The sequence below is a fragment of the Chiloscyllium plagiosum genome, unplaced genomic scaffold, assembly GCF_037043375.1.
Source record: "Chiloscyllium plagiosum isolate Xiang-an unplaced genomic scaffold, Cpla_swu_hap1 HiC_scaffold_20, whole genome shotgun sequence".
Classification (NCBI taxonomy): Eukaryota; Metazoa; Chordata; class Chondrichthyes; order Orectolobiformes; family Hemiscylliidae; genus Chiloscyllium; species Chiloscyllium plagiosum.
The window spans coordinates 45,260,141-45,282,103 of NW_028270158.1; the positions used below are offsets into that span (position 1 = coordinate 45,260,141).

General features: G+C 39.9%; 1 protein-coding gene across 1 annotated transcript in view; it reads left to right on the top strand.

The window, feature by feature from the left end:
• lmtk2 (lemur tail kinase 2) overlaps window positions 1-11,446 on the top strand; it is a 152,859-nt gene extending 141,413 nt beyond the window's left edge. Inside the window, exon 13 of the mRNA XM_087997905.1 lies at window positions 5,325-11,446. Within this exon, the coding sequence (XP_087854031.1) occupies window positions 5,325-5,353 (29 nt within the window). The 3' untranslated portion in view covers window positions 5,354-11,446. The remainder of the gene's footprint in view (window positions 1-5,324) is intronic.
• Window positions 11,447-21,963: the final 10,517 nt, after the last annotated feature.

Sequence of the window (21,963 nt, forward strand, 5' to 3'; positions counted from 1 at the left end):
AATTTATAAAATGTTACATGGTTTGACTGTCTGCAGGTTGTGTGCTTTTTGAGCAAAAAAAGAATGTATCTGCAAATACAAATTCATCCTGTGTGTGTGTGTGTGTGGGGGGGGGTGTGTGTGTGGGGGGGTGTGTGTGTGTGGGGGGGTGTGTGTGTGTGGGGGGGTGTGTGTGTGTGTGGGGGTGTGTGTGTGTGTGTGTGGGGGTGTGTGTGTGTGTGTGTGGGGGTGTGTGTGTGTGTGTGGGGGTGTGTGTGTGTGGGGGGTGTGTGTGTGTGGGGGGGTGTGTGTGTGTGGGTGCGCACACACGCACATGTGAGGGAAAGAAAGTGTGAGTGTGTGCATATGAGTGCACATGAGTGTGTATTTGCGTGTGTGCATGTTTGGTAAAGTTTTTGTTGACCCTCAGTTGGTTACTCAGTTTGGCCAGGAGGCACTGTCTATTGTTTCACTGAGTGGCAGGGTGGGAAATCCTGCCATCTCAGATCATGTCAATAAAAGGCAAATTAGAATCTGTAAGGGACATCAGTTTACTCAAGAGAAACATCAGCCTTCCTTCTCTTATTACGAATATTTTTGATGCTTTGAATTTGGATTCACTGTACCGTCTATAAATCTAGTTCTAAAGCTACATTACAGGGGACACCTGTGCTCTGCTTTATATTATCTGGATTTTGTACTTTTAAATGTGAAACAGCTCGTATTTTATCTTTACTTTTTTCGTATTGTAATTGTTTTCTGTCTCAAAATGTTCTGTTATATCTTTTTCAATTGTAACTTTTAAGTGACTTAACCTCTCACCACGGAATCCAAATTCAAAGCATCAAAAATATTCGTAATAAGAGAAGGAAGGCTGATGTTTCTCTTGAGTAAACTGATGTCCCTTACAGAGCAGAATCTTAGTCATTTATCATAAAATCAGCAGAAACTTCCATCAACAATTCGCTTCTGAATTTATTTATCTTTCCCTCAAAGGGATTAGCTAAAGTATGCTTTTAGAAGGCCTGGCTAGATGTTACAAAATTGTTCTTTATCGGCAGTGAAACAAGGCACTTAAGCCCCACACTATTTATGAGCAATGCCAAGGAGATCTGCTAATATTTTATAAATTTCATAATTCAAAAGTTAACATTTACGTGAATTAAAGTTGCTCCCAGGTTTGTGACACTGACTACTGAACATGCTCATGCAACATAGACTGGAACTGCCATAGTGTTAAGGGTTTAGATGGAGAGGAATTTAAGTGTGTACAAGAAAATTTTCTGATTCAGTATGTGGATGTACCTACTAGAGAGAGTGCAAACTTGACCTACTCTTGGGAAATAAGGCAGGGCAGGTGACTGAGGTTTCAGTGGGGGAGCACTTTGGGGCTAGCAACCATAATTCTATTAGATTTAAAATAGTGATGGAAAGGATAGACCAAATCTGAAAGTTGAAGTTCTAAATTGGAGAAAGGCCAATTTTGATGGTATTAGGCAACAACTTTTGAAAGCTGATTGGGGCAGATGTTCCCAAGTAAAGGGACAGCTGGAAAATGGGAAGCCTTCAGAAATGAGATAACGAGAATCCAGAGAAAGTATATTCCTGTTAGGGTGAAAGGAGAGGCTGATAGGTATAGGGAATGCTGGATGACTAAAGAAATTGAGGGGTTAGTTAAGAAAAAAAAGGAAGCAATATGTAAGGTATAGACAGGATAGATTGAGTGAATCCTTAGAAGAGTATAAAGGCAGTAGGAATATACTTAAGAGGGAAATCAGGAAGGCAAAAAGGGACATGAGATAGTTTTGGCAAAGACAATTAAGTAGAATCCAAAGAGTTTTAACAAGTACATTAAGGACAAAAGGGTAACTAGGGAGAGAATAGGGCCCCTCAAAGATCAGCCTTTGTGTGGAGTCGCAGAAAATGGGGGAGATACTAAATGAGTATTTTTCATCAGTATTTACTGTGGAAAAGGATATGGAAGATTATAGACTGTAGGAAATAGATGGTGACACCTTGCAAAATATGCATATTACAAAGGAGGAAGTTCTGAGTGTCTTGAAACGCATCAAGGTGGATAAATCCCCAGGACCTGATCAGGTGTACCCTAGCTTCCCACAGAGTTCTAGAGAAGTGATTGCTGGGTCTCTTGCTGAGATATTTGTATCATCGATAGTTACAGGTGGGTGCCGGAAAACTAGAGGTTGGCTAATGTGGTGGCACTGTTTAAGAAGGGTGGTTAGGACAAGCCAGGGAACTATAGACCAGTGAGCCTGACATCGGTGGTGGGCCAGTTGTTGGAGGGAATCCTGAGGGACAGGATGTACATGTATTTGAAAAGGCAAGGACTGATTAGGGATAGTCAACATGGCTTTGTGTGTGGGAAATCATGTCTTACAAACTTGATTAAGTTTCTTGAAGAAGTAACATAGAGGATTGATGAAGGCAGAGCAGTAGATGTGATCTGTATGGACTTTAGTAAGGCGTTCGCCAAGGTTCCCCATAGAATACTGGTTCGCAAGATTAGATCTCACTGAATACAAGGAGAACTAGCCAATTGGATACAGAACTGGCTCAAAGGTAAAAGATAGAGGGTGGTGGTGGAAGGTTGTTTTTCAGACTGGAGGCCTGTGACCAGTGGAATGCCACAAGGATCAGTGCTAGGTCCTCTACTTTTTGTCATTTACATAAATGATTTGGATAGTTTACAGATGACACCAAAATTGGAGGTGTAGTGGACAGCGAAGAGGGTTATCTTCGATTACAACAGGATCTTAATCAGATGGGCCAATGGGCTGAGAAGTGGCAGATGGAGTTTAATTCAGATAAATGCGAGTTGCTTGCAGGACTCATATACTTAATGGTAAGGTCCTAGGGAGTGTTGCTGAACAAAGAGTGAAGGTTCATAGCTCCTTGAAAGTGGAGTCACAGGTAGATAGGATAGTGAAGAAGGTGTTTGGTATGCTTTCTTTTATTGAGTACAGGCGTTGGGAGGTCATGTTGCGGCTGTACAGGACATTGGTTAGGCCACTGTTGGAATATTGTGTGCAATTCTGGTTTCCTTCCTATCGAAAAGATGTTGTGAAACTTGAAAGGGTTCAGAAAGGATTTACAAGGATGTTGCCAGGGTTGGAGGATTTGTGCTATAGGGAGAGGCTGAACACGCTGGGGCTGTTTTCCCTGGAGTGTCGGAGGCTGAGGGGTGACCTTATAGAAGTTTACAAAATTATGAGGGGCATGGATAGGGGAATTAGGCAAAGTCTTTTCTGAGGTCAGGGAGTCCAGAACTAGAGGGCATAGGTTTAGGGTGAGAAGGGAAAGATATAAAAGAGACCTAAGGGGCAACTTTTTCATGCAGAGGGTGGTACGTGTATGGAATGAGCTACCAGAGGAAGTGGTGAAGGCTTGTACAATTGCAACATTTCAGAGGCATTTGGGTGTGTGCATGAATAGGAAGGGTTTGGAGGGATATGGGCCGGGTGCTAGCAGGTGGGACTAGATTGGGTTGGGATATCTGGTCGACATGGATGGGTTGGACTGAAGGGTCTGTTTCCATGCTGTACATCTGTGTCTCTATAACATTAATGGAAGCGGTTGCAACTGATGCAACTAATTTCTGTCATCGAAGGTTTGCCTATGACTCCTGTTAATTTACAAAATGCATCCTGCATCTGTTATTCTGAAGTGTTATGTCTTTAATTCAGGGGGATTATAAATAGTCAACTGTAGGAAATGAAACAGGTGTGGAACCTAAGATAAGTACATTTTCCTGGCTTTTATTTCTAATCAGTCATACTGTTTTCAATAGCAGATATGCAAATAAGCAGGTTGTGTTCCAGCTGTGGTCACTGTGACATTTAGTGGGATTTACATTTGCTGAAACTCAAGCTCATACTTAATATAAAAATGTCTCTTTCTCTATTTCCTTGCTGCTGTTAATCCGTCAAATTGCACAATGGCTATTTCGAAGAGTGTGATGTGCTTTTCTAGCCAGTATCCTTTTCTCTGAGACCAGGAACTCTTCAGAAAGAATGGCTCTCTATTCTAGTTTATTTGAAGGGCCTTCTTCTGTGTTGTGATTTTCATTACAGCAGTGTCTTTCAGATCCAGTTCATGAGCACTCGTCTATTGTCATTTTCAGGTAGTTGTGCTCATTGGACAATTATTGGCTACTTTTTTAACTGGACAGGTTATTACCAAATCATTTTGTAGCAAGGTTATGTGACGTTAATGTAACAGTGTGAATCAAACACCTGTATGGATGTGAGTTCACCAGCTGTGTAGTATCTGCAGTAGCATTTGAGCAAGCAGTAATGATTTAGGCCCTCAGCATTTCCCACTCTCTCATTATTTAAATCAAAAGTAAGCCAGAATTATCTATCCATAAATTTTTTTTCAAAAAGTAAAGCAGAAAGGATCAGCTTCCACATGAACCACTGATACGTTGTAACTGGTAGTGATAAAATCCATTTGATAGTGATCCAAGACTTCTTCAGCCAGATATCAACAAGGTCAAAGTCATAATTTCTTTTTGTCTCTGGCAGCCAGTTCCTTAACTGAAAATATAATTCTTGTCAACCTCCCCAGCTGCTGCTTAGGCTGAAAGTGGTGATGTGTAAACTCTCAAGTTGATTAGACTTTGGACTGAGAATTTCATCATCACATATTTAGTGCACTCTATCACCAGGACCCCACTCAAGCATCCTACATCATTGCACCAGAAACCCGTTTAAGTTCCATGAAAGATTGTATATCAGTTTACCCACTGGGAAAACATGCTCTTACAGATTTTTTTTAAACTAAAGAACCTTGGTGAAGGGTCTGGATCTATAATGCACAATAAATGGAGATGGATGATAAAGGAGATAAAACTATGTGAAACAGTTAAAAATCACACAACACAAGGGTTATAGTCCAACAGGTTTAATTGGAAGCACACTAGCTTTCGGAGCGACGCTCCTTCATCAGGTGATTGTGTTTGGCGATGAAGGAGCATCGCTCCGAAAGCTAGTGTGCTTCCAATTAAACCTGTTGGACTATAACCTGGTGTTGTGTGATTTTTAACTTTGTACACCCCAGTCCAACACCGGCATCTCCGAATCATGTGAAACAGTAGCTTTCTATTTCCAATCAATGGTTTGTGGTAGTTATTCAGTGTATTTCCTTTGAGGCAAGGTGAGTGAAAATGTCCATTTTCTTTTAAAAATAAGCATTTAATTAGTTTACTTCCTCCTTCCTGACTCCACTTCTAGCTTTGTAAGTTATGAGCAATGAGAACACTTTATTGGTCTGTCCGTGAAGTTTAATGCAAATTCTAATGTTCATCTTTATCCTTTTGTTCACAGGAAGCAGTGAAGATGGTGAGAAGGATTGAAGCAAAATGTGGAAAGAAGGGTGCAATGATTTTCGAATTTTTAAAAATAATTTGACACTTGACAGATCAAATCATTTCAGATTTACTTAAGATGGATGAATAAGCAAATCCACTTCTAAGAAAATGAAAGAGTTGATTCACAATAATGTATAAAATGTTTCAGTTTTTGTGTTCGGTAAATTTAAGGATATTGTCCTTGTTGGTTGCGGTTAATATCACATCAAGATGGACGTAAGAGAAGTCTGGGGGATGGAAAACCTTGAGGCTGTCAATGACACTACACTAGGCAATCTCCCATCGAATGTCTTACTGCTTTACGTGCAATTTCAGTTTGGCAAAACATAGGATTGTTAATTGTTCAATAAGAGTTTTGTTCCCTATAAAATATTGCAATGAAGAGTTGAAAAGTTATCTAGTTAACTAGTACATGCTTGCTTTTTCCAGGGATAAGAGAGAATACGCAATATGCTAGGTCTTATTCTTTGCCTCCTGAAGTTGTATTGGAGTTTCAAAGGAGGTTTTGTTCCAAAATCTGCATTATGCTATTGATGTAAAATGTGTCCAGTGATTTTATAGTTCTATAGTTTTGTAGATAAGCTCGTAATCATCTCCATTGCAGATATTGCTGTCCAGTATGGCAGTCTTGGATTCTAGTAGGAACATAGATGAGATGCCCGGAACATTGTTTTACAATTGTTATTTTCAGAGGCAGACTTTTAGCTGCATGCCTTTTGATAACTGTACTTGTTCATTTAAGACTGATCACAATATATGTACAGCAATAATGAAAGGGTTGTAACCAGTCTGTCAACAGCTGTATGAATTCCATAGCACTGCTGAATTTATCTTGTATTTTAAACACTACAAATGACACAATTGGATTTGAAACACCCACATATGAGTGCACTAACTGTTTTTGTATGAGTACCTTCAAAAGTTGAGAAATGCGAATAATTTCAGGAATGTATCTTTATATTATAGTAACTGATTATATGTCATATATATAATTTATGACCTTCAGTTCTAAAATTCTGATTACTCCTACTTTAGAGGGACACATGTTCAGAGGTGTGTTTCTCACAAGTTTATTTTTTGTAAGTCATTAATACCTCGTATTGCAGCCAGGAAGACCAGCTATGGCCCATCTTTCTTCTCCTGTGGCTTCCAACAAATGACAGTGTTGCACGTGTCTACACTTTCAACCACATTCCACCAGTTATGATGTTGGTGTTCATATACTTAAAAAGGTGTTGAGCTATGGTCAAGAGTGGTGTAACTTGTACATATTTCAATGTTGTGCTGAGTTTGGTGTATAGATGGCAAAATAGTTGCACAAGTGTGGCACAAGGTAATGTACTGGGGTGGGTAAAACAGTAGTGCGTCAGTTATAGTATTGACTTTGCTAGAGTGAACATTAGAAAAGAATGGAAAAGGTCTGTCTATTCAGGTACAGCATTAAATGCCCATTCAATTAGAGGAGTCCCAGCTATAACTCAAACAGAAAATGATTAAATCTGCTCCCCACAGTAATCAAAATCAAGCAGAACTGGTATAGATTTATTTTTAGCCAGATAGTATTGGGAAATATCAGCAAAGTTTTCTGTTAGTTGTTGAAGTGGTCCTTTTTCACTGAGTGGCAGTTTAACAGTCACAAGGAATAGTCAGTGCTCGGAATGAATAACCATGTTTGAGATGTGAATGTACAAATTATTTGCTATTTCTCCTCCAAATGTATTTCCATGTATTTTTAATCATGGAAGTGTAAAGCTATGCTAATAGTGTCGTCTTGTTGTTGCCTTGCCCAGGTTGACCATGTAGATGGTAAGCATTGGAAGTTGTCTATTATCGGATCCATCCAGCTGGCCCTGACCTTTCCCCCTTATCCATGCGCACATGTATGCACTTCCACCTGGGGGTATTGACAAATTATTAGGAATCTTTGCTAGGTAGTGTTTATTTCAGTCCAGGTCTGCTGTTGGTAGCTGTGTGTCACCTATCACTGCAAACAACCAACACTGGAGAAATGTTCATGTCAAATCTTCAACCTTTTTGGTCTCAGCATTACTATTATTTATCTTTATAGCAGGGCAGATCCATTAAGAGTATTTTTCCTCCTTCAATTCACCATCCTTGTTCCTGTTTGTCTGAATGTAACAAATCTACCTAAACTAGGGAATCTTCTGGATGTCTAGTGCCCTATGGGAATAGAATTAGAGCAAGCCATTGGAGGGTGTAGGGTGTAAGAAGAGTGATGAAATCTGTTGTATCTTTCTTGATTTTAGCGCAGGGAGGTTGAGATTTTCAGGGCATTAAGCTGTACGACAGTTTTGAGCTCAAGTAAACCTCACTGTTGTGAGAAATCAGACTGAGGATCTAGTTATAAACATTCTTTCATGGCATTTTGGCTTTCTTTTATAACTTAGTAAATAGGTCCTCATCTGAGCGAATTCATACTTGGCTGCGTTTGTTCTGAATGTCAGTGGAACAGTTGCAAGCAAAGGCATGCTAGCAGGGAATCAAAATTTGAGGATAATTGAGCCAGGGCCCAAGAGCATCTTCAAACTCTGAATTCTGAAGTTATTAAACTGCTTGTTTTCTGCCACCTTGAGTCACTGATAGATGTGGAGTTCATGGTGTTCGGAGAATGACTTTCAGGAGTAGATCTCAGAGTGTCCACCTTAATCCCTCAATTTAAAGAGGGTGTATCTATTCAGAATTCCTAAAAGGGAATTCATTTGGGATATTCTAGATGAGTGGACTGTCTACTGGTGCAACAGTTTATTCATAAATTTGCTCTGCTTTGGAGCCATTGCGCCATTTCATCTAATAATAAACTGATTCCTTGATTTTGCAATTTACTATAAGTGTGCAGGTAGCTTTCTTGAATCAGAGAATGTGTGACTACTCTGCTTTTAGTATGCAGACACATTTCTGGGTGATGCTGGAAGGTTTTCAAAAAGAAGAAATTAATCAAAGATTCCCAAAAACATAATTTTGCACAGGGTTTCCCACAACTGATCCAAACTACAGGTTTGAAATGTCATGAAGATATTTTGCAAACTCCGTAAAGACTTAGAAAATCACATGGAACTCAATTCAATTCAGAAAACATTAAAGACTGATGTAGGACTGAAAACTGTCCTGTAGGAGTGGTTTTCTAGGAAGCAGATTAGATAAATGATATGAGCCCTACAGACTTCCTTAAAGGTAGAGAAATCCTAGTGTCATCTGTTGGAAGGACCACTAGTTCAACCGTGGTGTATGTGGGTGGTGACGTGTACTTTTATCTTGCTTGAACTAAGAACAGGTGTTTAAAATGAGACATTGGTCATTTTTCCCTCAATGATTCTCTAAGCCCTGAATCCTTAAAATGGGATTCATTGCAACTGCTGTAACTTCCAATCATGCAGGGTTTCAAGTATTTTTTGATTTAGTGTTTAACTACTTAACTCCACTTACTGGTAATGAACACTGTCAAACAGAAGTAGTAATTGACTTTTTTTTAAATAAAAGATGTTGAAAGCATTAAGTTAAGGGAAACTGAGATTGGATTTTTATCTTTTAATGAGCGGTAAGGATATAGCAAGTTTTGCAGAAAATCTGTAGGATTTTCCCGATTAGTTTCCTCAAGTAGGAGGATAAAGCAAATGGATGATTTGAAATGTCAGCTTTGCCACTAATGATTGGATTTCCATACTGCTCAGAATTGAGATCTGAGCACTGAAGTTCAATACCTGACAGTACATAAGTGTGATGGACAATGGACAAGCAATAGATTTGAAGAAGCTAATGCTTTACACCTGAATGTCCCCATGTTCTTTAGATGCAAAATAATAGTTTTTTAAAAACTATTCCTTGAATTGTGAAAAATATTGCAATTGTTCTGTAACTCTTCAGTTATCTGTGAGGGAGCTGTTGCTAGAAGTATGAATTCCAGTTGAGCATGTGAGTGGGGAGTATGTAGTACCGCCACCCAATAGTAACCTCTGCCTTTCAAGCATTTGCAGTGCTTATATCCTCATGGTACTGTCCCACACTATCTAAATACTTAGTGTTAAATTTAGGAAATGTCCACAAGCCAATTGTGACCTGTTGTTGGGAAATTAGTGCCTCTGTGAATCAGAAGCTATCTGTGAGGATACTAAAAATAATTGCAGTACAAATGTCCTTTATGAATAGATCCAACTGCACTTCATCTCCTTGTTTCAAGAGTTCAGCAAAGGAAGTACATATTTGATATGTGGAAATTATTATTTCAATCTTTGGATTGTGTTTCAGTTTGTAAAACTTCACAGTTACTGTTTACATATTTAAATACAAACTATAGCATGTTGATTTTGTACTTGTGGTTTCAGTCCTGTGCAGTCACGCTCTGTCTCTCCCCGTCCCTCACTGCCCCCCTTCCCCCAGTGACCTTGTAAAACGACGCAAGTTTGTTCAACAGGTCATGGGATAAGTGTAACTTTATATTGAGGTTAGGTGTATCGTGACATGTGTCAGTTAGAAAAACTGTTAGTTCATATGTTGTTTTCAAACTAATGAACTGTATATTTGAAAGTGAGGGGAGCACCTGTTGAATTTGGATTACACCACTATACCTCATTTGTACATGCATATATGTTGCAATGGACTACTCCATTACATTGCTGAGGTACTGTGCAATATCATAACATTGAAAAATGATTCGTGTTCTCTAACATCTAATGACACCTTTGAGTGAAAAAATGTACAGAAGTATTTTCATGTTTCTTGTGAGAAGTACAGGATCTATTTTTACCAATCACTCAAAAAAATGCCTATTTATAAGCCCAAACTCTCCAGAACCAAATGTAGAAATAATCTAGGAGGAAAGAAACTTCATCTAAGGGGACTCAGAAATCCAAACCCTTAAAGGTATGATTAAGGTGAATGACATTTAATTCTATATTCTTTATACAAAACAATATAGCGGTAACTCATTTGTATTGTTCAGTTATGATGGCAGTCAAAATCCTTGTCTTTGTTTTCCATTACTAGTCAGATAATTTTTTTTTGCTGAGATGCGGAAGTAGCGAAAGGCATCTTGCAAATAGGAACACTGTGGTTCTTTTAATATTGTCCTCCACCTAATGGTGATTTATTAAACAAACCACACATCCCCAATATCTTTGGCAGGCTGAAGAGCTGCCAATAAAACACGAGTGCAATTACTCTTCCAGCTATGTGTGCAGCAGCTTTATTTGGTGCTACACACCATGAATTTTAGGTTTCAGGTTCCAGGTTCCACTTATTGGATTGTTCAGAACAATTTGGGTATTTTGTTTTTTTATTATTCAAATAAATGTTCACTTGGTTCCAAACTCCAACAGTACTGAATATTTTCAGAATGCAGTGCCGAGGATGATCTGTAAAGTTGCTAACTTATTAAAACAAACTGCAAATATAGGTTCCAGCATGTAGCAGATTTTGCCATGTTACTGCACACATTTAGGACGTTTCGAATTGAACAATACATTATGGTCCAACTGTGGTCTGGTTAATTCTGGGTGAACATATGAGCCATGGGATGTGCCTCAATGATCAAAATCTGCATGTTCCTTTTAAACATACTTTGCTGGAGGGGTTCATGCTTGAAAATTATTTGTAAATAGTGAAACTCTATCCCCAACCCCCATCCCATTTAAAATTGAAAGTTGTGCATACTTATTGTCAATAGTAGCCTGTTCGACATTATTTTGGATCTACAAAATCATTGATGAAAATACAAAATTATTTTGTTCAATGTATTGCTTTATCTTGCACATTTGAGAAGTATAACTTAATGTTTGATGGTACTGGATGTATATAAGTGTTTAATTCTGTCTGTAAATGGGAAATGATGTAACAAAGTCATAGATACAGGTTTCCTTTTGTAATTTAATAAATATATTATGAAATTGATTGCAAATCACAGTTAATGAAAAACGAAATCAGGTCACTGTCCATGAAATATGTACATTTTGATATGTAATATTTTTACTTTAATTTCCATGCATAGTGTAATTTGAAAAATTGTTTAATTTAAATGCACTATGTATATTTAATATTCAAAATAAAGTCAAATGAATTAATTTACATATTTAACTTTGTTCACCTTGGTATATTTTGATATTGTTACTGGTGAGTTGTGAATCTTGTCTTCTAATTTAGCAATTGTACCGTTGTTGCTATGTCCCTTCTTGATACACAGACTGGCCAGACAGATTACATACGAGTTTATGAATTAGGTGCAGAAGTAAGATGTTCAGCCCTTTTACAGCCTTCTCTGTCATTCAATACCATCATGGCTGATCTGTTTGTATTTCAAATTCCACATTTCTATCTACTACCAATAACCATTCATTCTAATATCTAAAGTAAGTCTAACTGCCACAGACTTAAATTCAGTGACTCCATCTTTACCATCTTCTGAAGCACTGTTCCAAAGTGTTTCAACTCTCTGAAAAAAAGGCATTATTCTCATCTCTATCCCCAAAGGATGATCTTAATTTTAAAACAGTGCCCCAAGTTCTGGATTCTCTGCCAAAATTAAGTAAAATTTCAACATCCACTCTGTTAAGATTGTTCACGATCTTGCGTACTTCAATCAAGTCACCCCATTTCCCACCTTTTCACCCCCACCTTTTCCTCTGCTACATCGATGACTGTATCGGCGCTACCTCGTGCTCCCATGAGGAGGTTGAACAGTTCATCCACTTTACTAACACCTTCCACCCCGACCTCAAATTTACCTGGACCATCTCCCTCCCCTTCCTAGACCTCTCCATTTCTATCTCGGGCGACCGACCGACTCCCACAGCTACCTAGATTACACTTCCTCCCACCCTGTCTCCTGTAAAAACGCCACCCCATATTCCCAATTCCTTCGCCTCCGCTGCATCTGCTCCCAGGAGGACCAATTCCAATACCGAACAACCCAGATGGCCTCCTTCAAAGACTGCAATTTCCCCTCAGACGTGGTTGACGATGCTCTCCACCACATCATATGGGCGGCACGGTGGCACAGTGGTTAGCACTGCTGCCTCACAGCGCCTGAGACCCGGGTTCAATTCCCGCCTCAGGCGACTGACTGTGTGGAGTTTGCACGTTCTCCCCGTGTCTGCGTGGGTTTCCTCCGGGTGCTCCGGTTTCCTCCCACAGTCCAAAGATGTGCAGGTCAGGTGAATTGGCCATGTTAAATTGCCCATAGTGTTTGGTAAGGAGTAAATGTAGGGGTATGGGTGGGTTGCGCTTTGGCGGGTCGGTGTGGACTTGTTGGGCCAAAGGGCCTGTTTCCACACTGTAATGTAATCTAATCTTAAAAAAACAACTAATCTATCTCCTCCACTTCCTGCTCCTCCACCCTTGAACCCCGCCCCTCCAATTGCCACCAGGACAGAACCCCACTGGTCCTCACCTACCACCCCACCAACCTCCATATACATCGTATCATCCTTCGTCATTTCTGCCACCTCCAAACAGACCCCACCACCAAGGATATATTTCTCTCCCCTCCCCTATCAGCGTTCCGGAAAGACCACTCCCTCCGCGACTCCCACATCAGGTCCACACCCCCACCAACCCAACCTCCACTCCCAGCACCTTCCCCTGCAACTGCAAGAAATGCAAAATTTGCGCCCACACCTCCCCCCTCACTTCCCTCCAAGGCCCCAAGGGATCCTTCCATATTCGTCACATTCACCTGCACCTCCACACACATCATTTACTGCATCCGCTGCACCCGATGTGGCCTCCTCTACATTGGAGAGACAGGCCGCCTACTTGCGGAACATTTCAGAGAACACCTCTGGGACACCCGCACCAACCAACCCAACCGCCCCGGGGTTGAACACTTTAACTCCCCCTCCCAATCCGCCAAGGACATGCAGGTCCTTGGCCTCCTCCATTGCCAGACCCTGACCACACGACGCCTGGAGGAAGAGCACCTCATCTTCTGCCTAGGAACCCTCCAACCACAAGGGATGAATGCAGATTTCTCCAGCTTCCTCATTTCCCCTCCCCCGCCTTATCTCAGTCCCAACCCTCGGACTCAGCACCGCCTTCTTGACCTGCAATCATCTTCCTGACCTCTCCGTCCCCACCCCCTCTCCGGCCTATCACCCTCACCTTAACCTCCTTCCACCTATCGCATTCCCAACGCCCCTTCCCCAAGTCCCTCCTCCCTACCTTTTATCTTAGCCTGCTTGGCACACCCTCCTCATTCCTAAAGAAGGGCTTATGCCCGAAACGTCGATTCTCCTGCTCCTTGGATGCTGCCTGACCTGCTGCGCTTTTCCAGCAACACATGTTTTCAGCTCTGATCTCCAGCATCAGCAGTCCTCACTTTCTCCTCCCCCAATTCTGTAAACTCCAGGGAAATAAGCCACTCTGTCTAACCTTTCCTCATAAAATAACCCGCTCACTACAGGTATTAATTTGTTAAATTGCCTCCAATGCATTTAGATCCTTTTAATTGAGTTACCAAAACTCTGCACTGTATTTGAGATATAGTCTTACCAATGCTCTATATGACTTGACCATAAAATCCTTTTATGTTTAGTTCATCTTGTAATAAAAGATATTATTCCATTTCCTTTCATCACTATTTGCTATACTTGAAAACTAACATTTTGGACTTGTGCACGAGAGTAGCAGGACTGCGTTCAGGTTTCTGAGCCTGGAACTTGTCCACTCCCATTTGCTTTCTTTTTTCATTTTTTGGCTTTGCTGTTTTAGTTTCTTTGGGGCCTTTTGTGGTGAGGTCGCGGTACAGCAGTGTGAGAATGACGGCAGTGTGGGTTGCAAGTCCGCAAATCCTCCCAATGATCAGGAGTGGTGACGACAAAGCTCCTCCCAGTGATCGGAGGTGTCAACACCGGGTGCCTACATTGGAGGCTGAGCATAACATACACCTTTTATTGAGATGGGACTGTTAAGATATGGATGTTTCTCTTTCCTTTTTGGCTGTGTTTATGATGTTTGCTCTAATCCTGTTTTTCGTAACTAAGATGGCGCAGGACATAGACAATTTTGTACACTTTTCATTACGTGTACTTAGAGTCATAGAGATGTACAGCATGGAAACAGACCCTTCAGTCCAACCCGTCTATGCCAACCAGATGTCCCACCTGCCAGCACCCGGCCCATATCCCTCCAAACCCTTCCTATTCATATACCCATCCAAATGCCTCTTAAATGTTGCAATTGTACCAGCCTTCACCACATCTTCTGGTAGCTCATTCCATACACGTACCACCCTCTGAGTGAAAAAGTTGCCCCTTAGGTCTCTTTTATATCTTTCCCCGCTCACCCTAAACCTATGCTCTCTAGTTCTGGACTCCCCAACCCCAGGGAAAAGACTTTGTCTATTTATCCTATCCATGCCCCTCATAATTTTGTAAACCTCTATAAAGTCACCCCTCAGCCTCTGACACTCCAGGGAAAATAGCCCCAGCCTGTTCAGCTTCTCCCTGTAGCTCATATCCTCCAACCCTGGCAACATCCTTGTAAATCTTAACTCTTTCAAGTTTCACAACATCTTTCTGATAGGAAGGAAACCAGAATTGCACGCAATATTCCAACAGTGGCCTAACCAATGTCCTGTACAGCCACAACATGACCTCCCAACTCCTGTACTCAATACTCTGACCAATAAAAGAAAGCATACCAAACGCCGCCTTCACTATCCTATCTACCTGCGACTCCACTTTCAAGGAGCTATGAACCTGCACTCCAAGGTCTTTTTGTTTAGCAACACTCCCTAGGACCTTACCATTAAATGTATAAGTCCTGCTAAGATTTGCTTTCCCAAAATGCAGCACCTCGCATTTATTCTGTATTCCTATACTTGAGAACACCTGACAATAACTTCTAATTCTAGAACATCTAGTTCCCTCTTCACTTTGTAATTCTGCAGACAATCTCCATTAATATATATTTTGTATTTATCCATTGTGCCCAAGTGAGCATTTGCACGTTTTGCCTACATTATGATCCATCTGCCAGGTTTTCGCACGCACATTCTTGTATCTGCCACGATATCTCTTCCTATCTGTTTTTGTCTTCTCCATATTTATATGCCATGCTTTTGTTTCCTTCCTTTAAGTAATTAATATATATTATAAAACGTTGAGGCATCGACTCCTATAGGACCCCATTCATTAATATCCTGCTAATCTGAAAAAGATCAGTTTATGCATGTTTCTGACTGCCAGCCAATATTTCATCCATATTGGCATGATCCAGTGTGTGCTTCTATTTTATGCACCAGTCTTTTTAATATGATACTGTCAAAAGCTTTCTGGAAATCCAACTACAGTACATCAATGAGCTCCCATTATCTACACTGCATGTTGTCACTTGTTACTGTGCCCAGTTATTGATGAATTCTGACCACTTCCCAATGACAAATGTCAACCTAACTGATCTATTGTGTTCTGGAAGATAACCCCTCAATTCCAGGGAGAGAGGTATATTTGCTATTTTCTGGACTGATGCTACCTTTCTTGTATCTAGCAACTTCTGGAAATTTAACACCAATTTATATAGTACCTCTTTTAAGAGTCTGATGAAGACAATCATGACCTGAGGTCATGTCAGTTAATAGCAACATCAGTTTGCTCAGTACCAGAAGCAGTGATAATCAAAAATGGAAGGGAGGGAAGGAGGAACTCAGCAAAGTCGCACTGGAGTTACTGGTTGACAAGTGTGATGGACTTCTTCAAAGGGTCTGAAAAGAAGTGAGACAGGTTTAATTTTACAAAACTCCCTTGATTCTGGAATGGTCCCTTTAAATTGGAAGATAGTGAATGGATATTAAACACTGCCTGTTTAAAAAGAGAGACAAAGCAGGAAAATACAGGGCAATTAGCTTCACATCTGTCATAAGGAAAATGTTAGGATTTATTAAAGAACTTAAAACAGGCCACTTGGATAAGGTCAAGTTAATCAGGCAGCAGTAATGTTTTGTGAAATGAAAATCATATATCGCCATTCTATTGGAATTATTTGATTTGAACATGTACTATAGACAAAGGGGAATTGCTGGATGTAGTGTATTTAGGCATCCAGAAGACATTTGATAAGTACCACATCAAAGGTTATTGCATGAAGTAAGCGCTCGTGGTGTAGGGGTCACATATTGACATTGGTAGAAGATTGACTAATAGGAAGTAGGCAGTAGTTGTAAATGGATGTTTTTTTGGGTTTGTAACACAAGATGATTGGTATGCCAAAGGGATTGATGCTGGAAACTCAACTGCGCACAATTTATGACTTGGCTGAAGGGATGGTAAGCATGATCACCAAATTTGCTGATGACACAAAGGGAAGTTAGGTGTGATAAGGATATCAGATGGTTATTAAAAATGTTGGTGGCTTAATGAATTGGAAAATGTGAAATTATGCATTTGGCAAGAAGAATTTTAAAAGCATTTAAACGGTCAGCTTTGAGATGCAGATGATCCAAATGTGATGCAGGAACATCAAGTAATTTGGAAGGTCCATGATTATAAGTCTCAGCTTTTCTCAAAGCTGAGAAATAGATATTCAGGGTATTTGACTTTTCAAAAGGACAGGAAGGACAGGATGGTTGGGCAATATTGATGGCACCAGATGGAATAAATACAGTAGCAAAAAAAAATCTCTGATCCAAAAATGGAGGTATTGATGGAGATAAGAAATAAAAGGGGAAAGAAGATACTGATCAGGGTAGTCTGTAAGCCCCTTAACAGCTTTATTGAGTTGACAAAGAATAAATCAAGAGAAAATGAGGGCATGTAATACAAGCAATGCATTAATCATGGCTGACTTTAATCTTTGTGTAGATTGATAGAAAAAGCATGCATATATGTGTGTTTTGCAGTTTCCTACAACACTATTTTGTGGATCCAATCAGGATTTGGATCTGATGATGTGTAATGGGACTGGTTTAATAATTTATGGTCAGAGTAAAAGATTCCTAAGGAAGCATGGTCGAATTTAGAATTCGGTTTAAAAGTGAGGAACTTGGCTTTGAAACCAATATATTAAGCTTAAATAAAGATATTTACAATGGAATTAGGTTGGAGCTGGCTAGAGTGGACAGGGAAAGTAGCTATTGTTTAAGAAAAAGGTTTATGGCTCACAACAAATATATCTCAGTGGGTAAGAAACACCTAGGAAGAGGTAAACCAACCATGGTTACCCAGGATAGCCAAACAAGCAACAAAGAGAAAATGAGAGAGCAACTGAGAGAAAAAGAAACTATATTTGATGTGGCAAAGATTAATGGTAAGCCAGATGATTGGGAAAATTTTAAAGATCAATAAGTGATGACCAGCAAAAAAAAAATAGAGGGAGAACTTAAGCTTTTATAGTAACTTTTATGGTAAAATGGTTAAGTAATATCAAGGTGGACAGTAAGAGCCTCTGTATATATAGAAAAAGGAAGAGAGAAGCCAAAGTGAACATAAGCATCTTTAAGAGTAAGGCTGAGAAAATAATGTGGAACCAGGAAATGATGAAGGATTTGGATAAATACTTTGCATCCCCTGGACCTGATGAATGCATCCTAGGATATTAAAGGATCTAATCACAGAAGTAATTGATGTACTGGTAGTAATCTTCAAAGAATCCTTGGATCCTGGAAAAGTCCCAGAGGATTAGAAAACTGCCAATGTAACACCTTTATTTAAAAAGTGATGGAGACAAAAGATAGGTAATCAAAAGCTGGTTAGCTTAACATTTGTGACTGGACAATATTAGAGACTATTAGAAAGTACGTATTCAGAAATACATAATACAACTAAATAGAGTCAAAATGGCTTCATGATGGTGAAGCCATGCCTGACAAAATTGAAGATGTAAAAGGTAAGTGGTGAGGATGACACAGTCAATCTCTGTAGTAGGTGCCAAAACTTGACAGATTATAATGTGGGAAAATGAGGTTTTGCACTTTGACAGGAAGGATAGTGGAGCTGAATATTATTTAAACTTAGAAAGACTGCAGAAAGCTACAGGACAGAGGGTTTGGGAGTCCTCATCCATGAATCCCAAAATGCTAGTATGTAAGTTCAGCAGCTGATAGGGAACTCAAATGTATGTTGGCTTTTATTTCAAAGGGAATGGAATATTCCCTTTGAAGGAGGTTTTGCTAAGACTATCTAAGATACAGTCTGATCATGACTGTAAGGTTCCCCATGGTAGGCTACTGCAAAAAATACGGAGGTATGGCATTGAGAGTAAGTTGGAGGTTTGGATTGGGAATTGGCTGGCTGGAAGAAGACAGAGGGTAGTAGTTGATGGTAAAGGTTCATCTTGGAGTGCAGTTACCAGTGGTGTTCCGCAAGGACCTGTTTTGGGACCATTGCTGTTTGTCAATTTTATAAATGACCTGGAGGAGGGGCTAGAAGGTTGGGTGAGCAAGTTTGTGGATGATACGAAAATCGGTGGAGTTGTTGACAGTGAGGAAGGATGTGGCAGGTTACAGCGGGATATAGATAAGCTGAAGAGCTGGGCAGAAAGGTGGCAAATGGAGTTCAATGTAGGTAAGTGTGAAGTGATTCACTTTGGTAAGAGTAACAAGAAGATGGGGTACTGGGCTAATGGTCGGATACTTGGTAGTGTGGATGAGCAGAGGGATTTTGGTGTCCATGTACACAGATCTCTGAAAGTTGCCACCCAGGTAAATAGTGCTGTGAAGAAGGCATATGGCGTACTGGCTTTTATTGGTAGAGGAATTGAGTTCCGGAGTCCTGAGGTCATGTTGCAGTTGTCTAAGATTCTGGTGCAGCAGCATCTGGAGTATTGTGTGCAGTTTTGGTCGCCATACTATAGGAAGGTTGTGGAGGCACTGGAACGGGTGCAGAGGAGGTTTACCAGGATGTTGCCTGGTATGGTAGGAAGATCGTATGAGGAAAGGCTGAGGCACTTGGGGCTGTTTTCATTGGAGAAAAGAAGGTTTAGGGGTGACTTGATAGAGGTGTACAAGATGATTAGGGGTTTAGATAGGATTGACCATGAGAACCTTTTTCCACGTATGGAGTCAGCTATTATGAGGGGGCATAGCTTTAAATTAAGGGGTGGTAGGTATAGGACAGATGTTAGGGGTGGATTCTTTACTTAGCGAGTCGGGAGTTCATGGAATGCCCTGCCAGTAGCAGTGGTGGACTCTCCCTCTTTATGGGCATTTAAACGGGCATTGGATAGGCATATGGAGGATAGTGGGCTACTGTAGGTTAGGTGGGCTTGGATCGGCGCAATATCGAGGGCCAAAGGGCCTGTACTGCGCTGTATTTTTCTATGTTCTATGTAATACTGCAAACAGTTTTCACTCCTTATGTAAAGAAAGATAGACTGTTATTGGAGGCAGTCCTGAGAAGATTTGTTTAGCTAATACATAATCAGACGAATAGGTGTGGAGAGACTGTTTTATGAGGTGAGCTTGGGTAGATTGGGCTTGTTCTCATTGGAATAGAAAAGAACGAGGGGTATTCTTATTAAAACATGCAAGATCCTTATAACAATTGGCAGACTAGATGTGGAAAGGTTGTTTATGCTTGTGGGAGACCAGAGGATATAATCTCAGAATCAGGGGTTGCTCATTCAAACTAGAAATGATAAGAATTGTCTTCTCTGAGATGGTAGTGAATCTAAGGAATTCTTTACTCCAGGGGGCTGTCAGGACTGGGTTGTTAAGCATACTCAAAGTTGAGAACAGATATATTTTTCAACAGTATGGGAAGGGAATCAAGAGCTATCGGAAAAGGCAGGAGAGTGGAGCTGAGGATTATCAGATCAGCAATGGTATTATTGAATGGCAGAGCAGTTTTGATGGGCTAGGTTGTCTACTCCAATCCCTTATTGTGTAGTAGAATGTTACTTTTTATCGTAAGGGAGATTTAATGGAAAAGTAGAGAAATTATGCTTCAGTTACACAGGGCCCTGGTTTCCTTATTTAAGCAAGAATGTATATGCATTGGAGGCAGTTCATAGAAGGTTTACCAGACAAATATCTGGAATGGACAGGTTGTCTTATGAGGAAACGTTGGACTAGTTAGGCTTCTATCCATAAAGTTTAGAGAAGTAAGAGGTAATTTGACTGGTGGAATAGATACAATCCCGAAGAGTCTTGACAGGGGACATAGGGAAAGAATGTTTCCTCTTGTGTGAGAATTTAGAATGAGGGAATCAGTGTTTAAAAATCAGGGGGTCAGCCAGTTAAAACAATGATTAAGTGATTTTTCATCCCTGAGTTGTAAGTTTTTGGAGGTCTCTTCCAAAAAGGTTTTGGATGTAGAATCCTTGAGTAATATTAAGGTAGATGTAGACTGATTTTTATTAATCAAGGAGCTGAAAGGCTGTCAGGACAGGTGGAGTGTGGATATAAATCAGATCACTCATGGTTTTATTGAACAGCAGAGTAGGCTCGATGGCCTACTCCTGATTCTGATATGATGTTGTAATTTGACCAAATTCTCTCTTCCTTCCATCTCCTGAGTTGCAGTTATTACTAAGGTATCTTCAAATTTACTACATTGAGGCAAGACAGAAGCAAAGCATTTGTTCACTTCATCTACCCTTCCATTTTTCTTGAATTAACTTCCCATTACAATTCTTTAGAAGACTAACATTCATTTTATTTCCTCATTAATTAGTCCTTTTCATTACACAATACCAAATCTCTTGGTATTGGCTGTTTCCAGAATGTGCTGCTCTAAGACATTATCTCAAAAAATATTCTATAAACTCATCAATTGGCAATCTGATTTTTCCAGTTTATATGTAAATTAAAGTCATCCATGATAGTTACCAACCCTTTATCATAAGCTGCCAATATTTGTTCTTATTTACTTTGTCCTATATTGTAGTTAATATTTGGAACCTGTAGATCATTCCCACTCGTCATTTTTTCCCCTTTGATTCCTTCATGCCAACCAAACAAATTCTATATCCTGACCTCCCGAACAAAGGTCATTTCTAACTATTGCCCTCCTCAATTAACATTTCCCTTTTGCGTTTACCTAGCTCCCTATTCTTTTTGGATTTCACATGCCTCATTATTCAGGACCCAATCCTTAGCAGTCTGCAGCCACATCCTTGGATTGGCTGTCAGATCATATTTAATTTTTTAAGTGTGTGCTAAGAATTAAATTAACTTTTCATGAATATTATGGAGATAAACGCTTCATTTTAAATACTCAGATGACGGTATGACATTTTAGTTAAAGTGAACTAAAAACATAAGCTATCTGCCTGATATCACTTGGGAAGTGGTTGGTGTTTCTGAAACTAGTTTTGTGAGTTTGAAACTTGCTTTGATCTTATTTTGCTCAAAGCTCTTATTGTGTGAGTTAACATGCAAATTATAACACCTGTCATTTTCCTGGCAAATAGATTCTTAAATATTTGGTTTGCATAGTGAGCAGTTACAATCTTTTTATTCTTTTATGCACCTTCTATTAAATCATTTTTTTGAGGATGTAGCTTCAAAGTTCTTTAAGGTTCAATTTTGGTAAGAATAAACATGCAGGACTCTCTGCAGGTATCCTGCCAACTTTATTTTTAAAATAGCCGTCTATAACTTGACAATTTCAAAGAATATTTGCATTGTTAATGTACTTTGGCTGAGAATT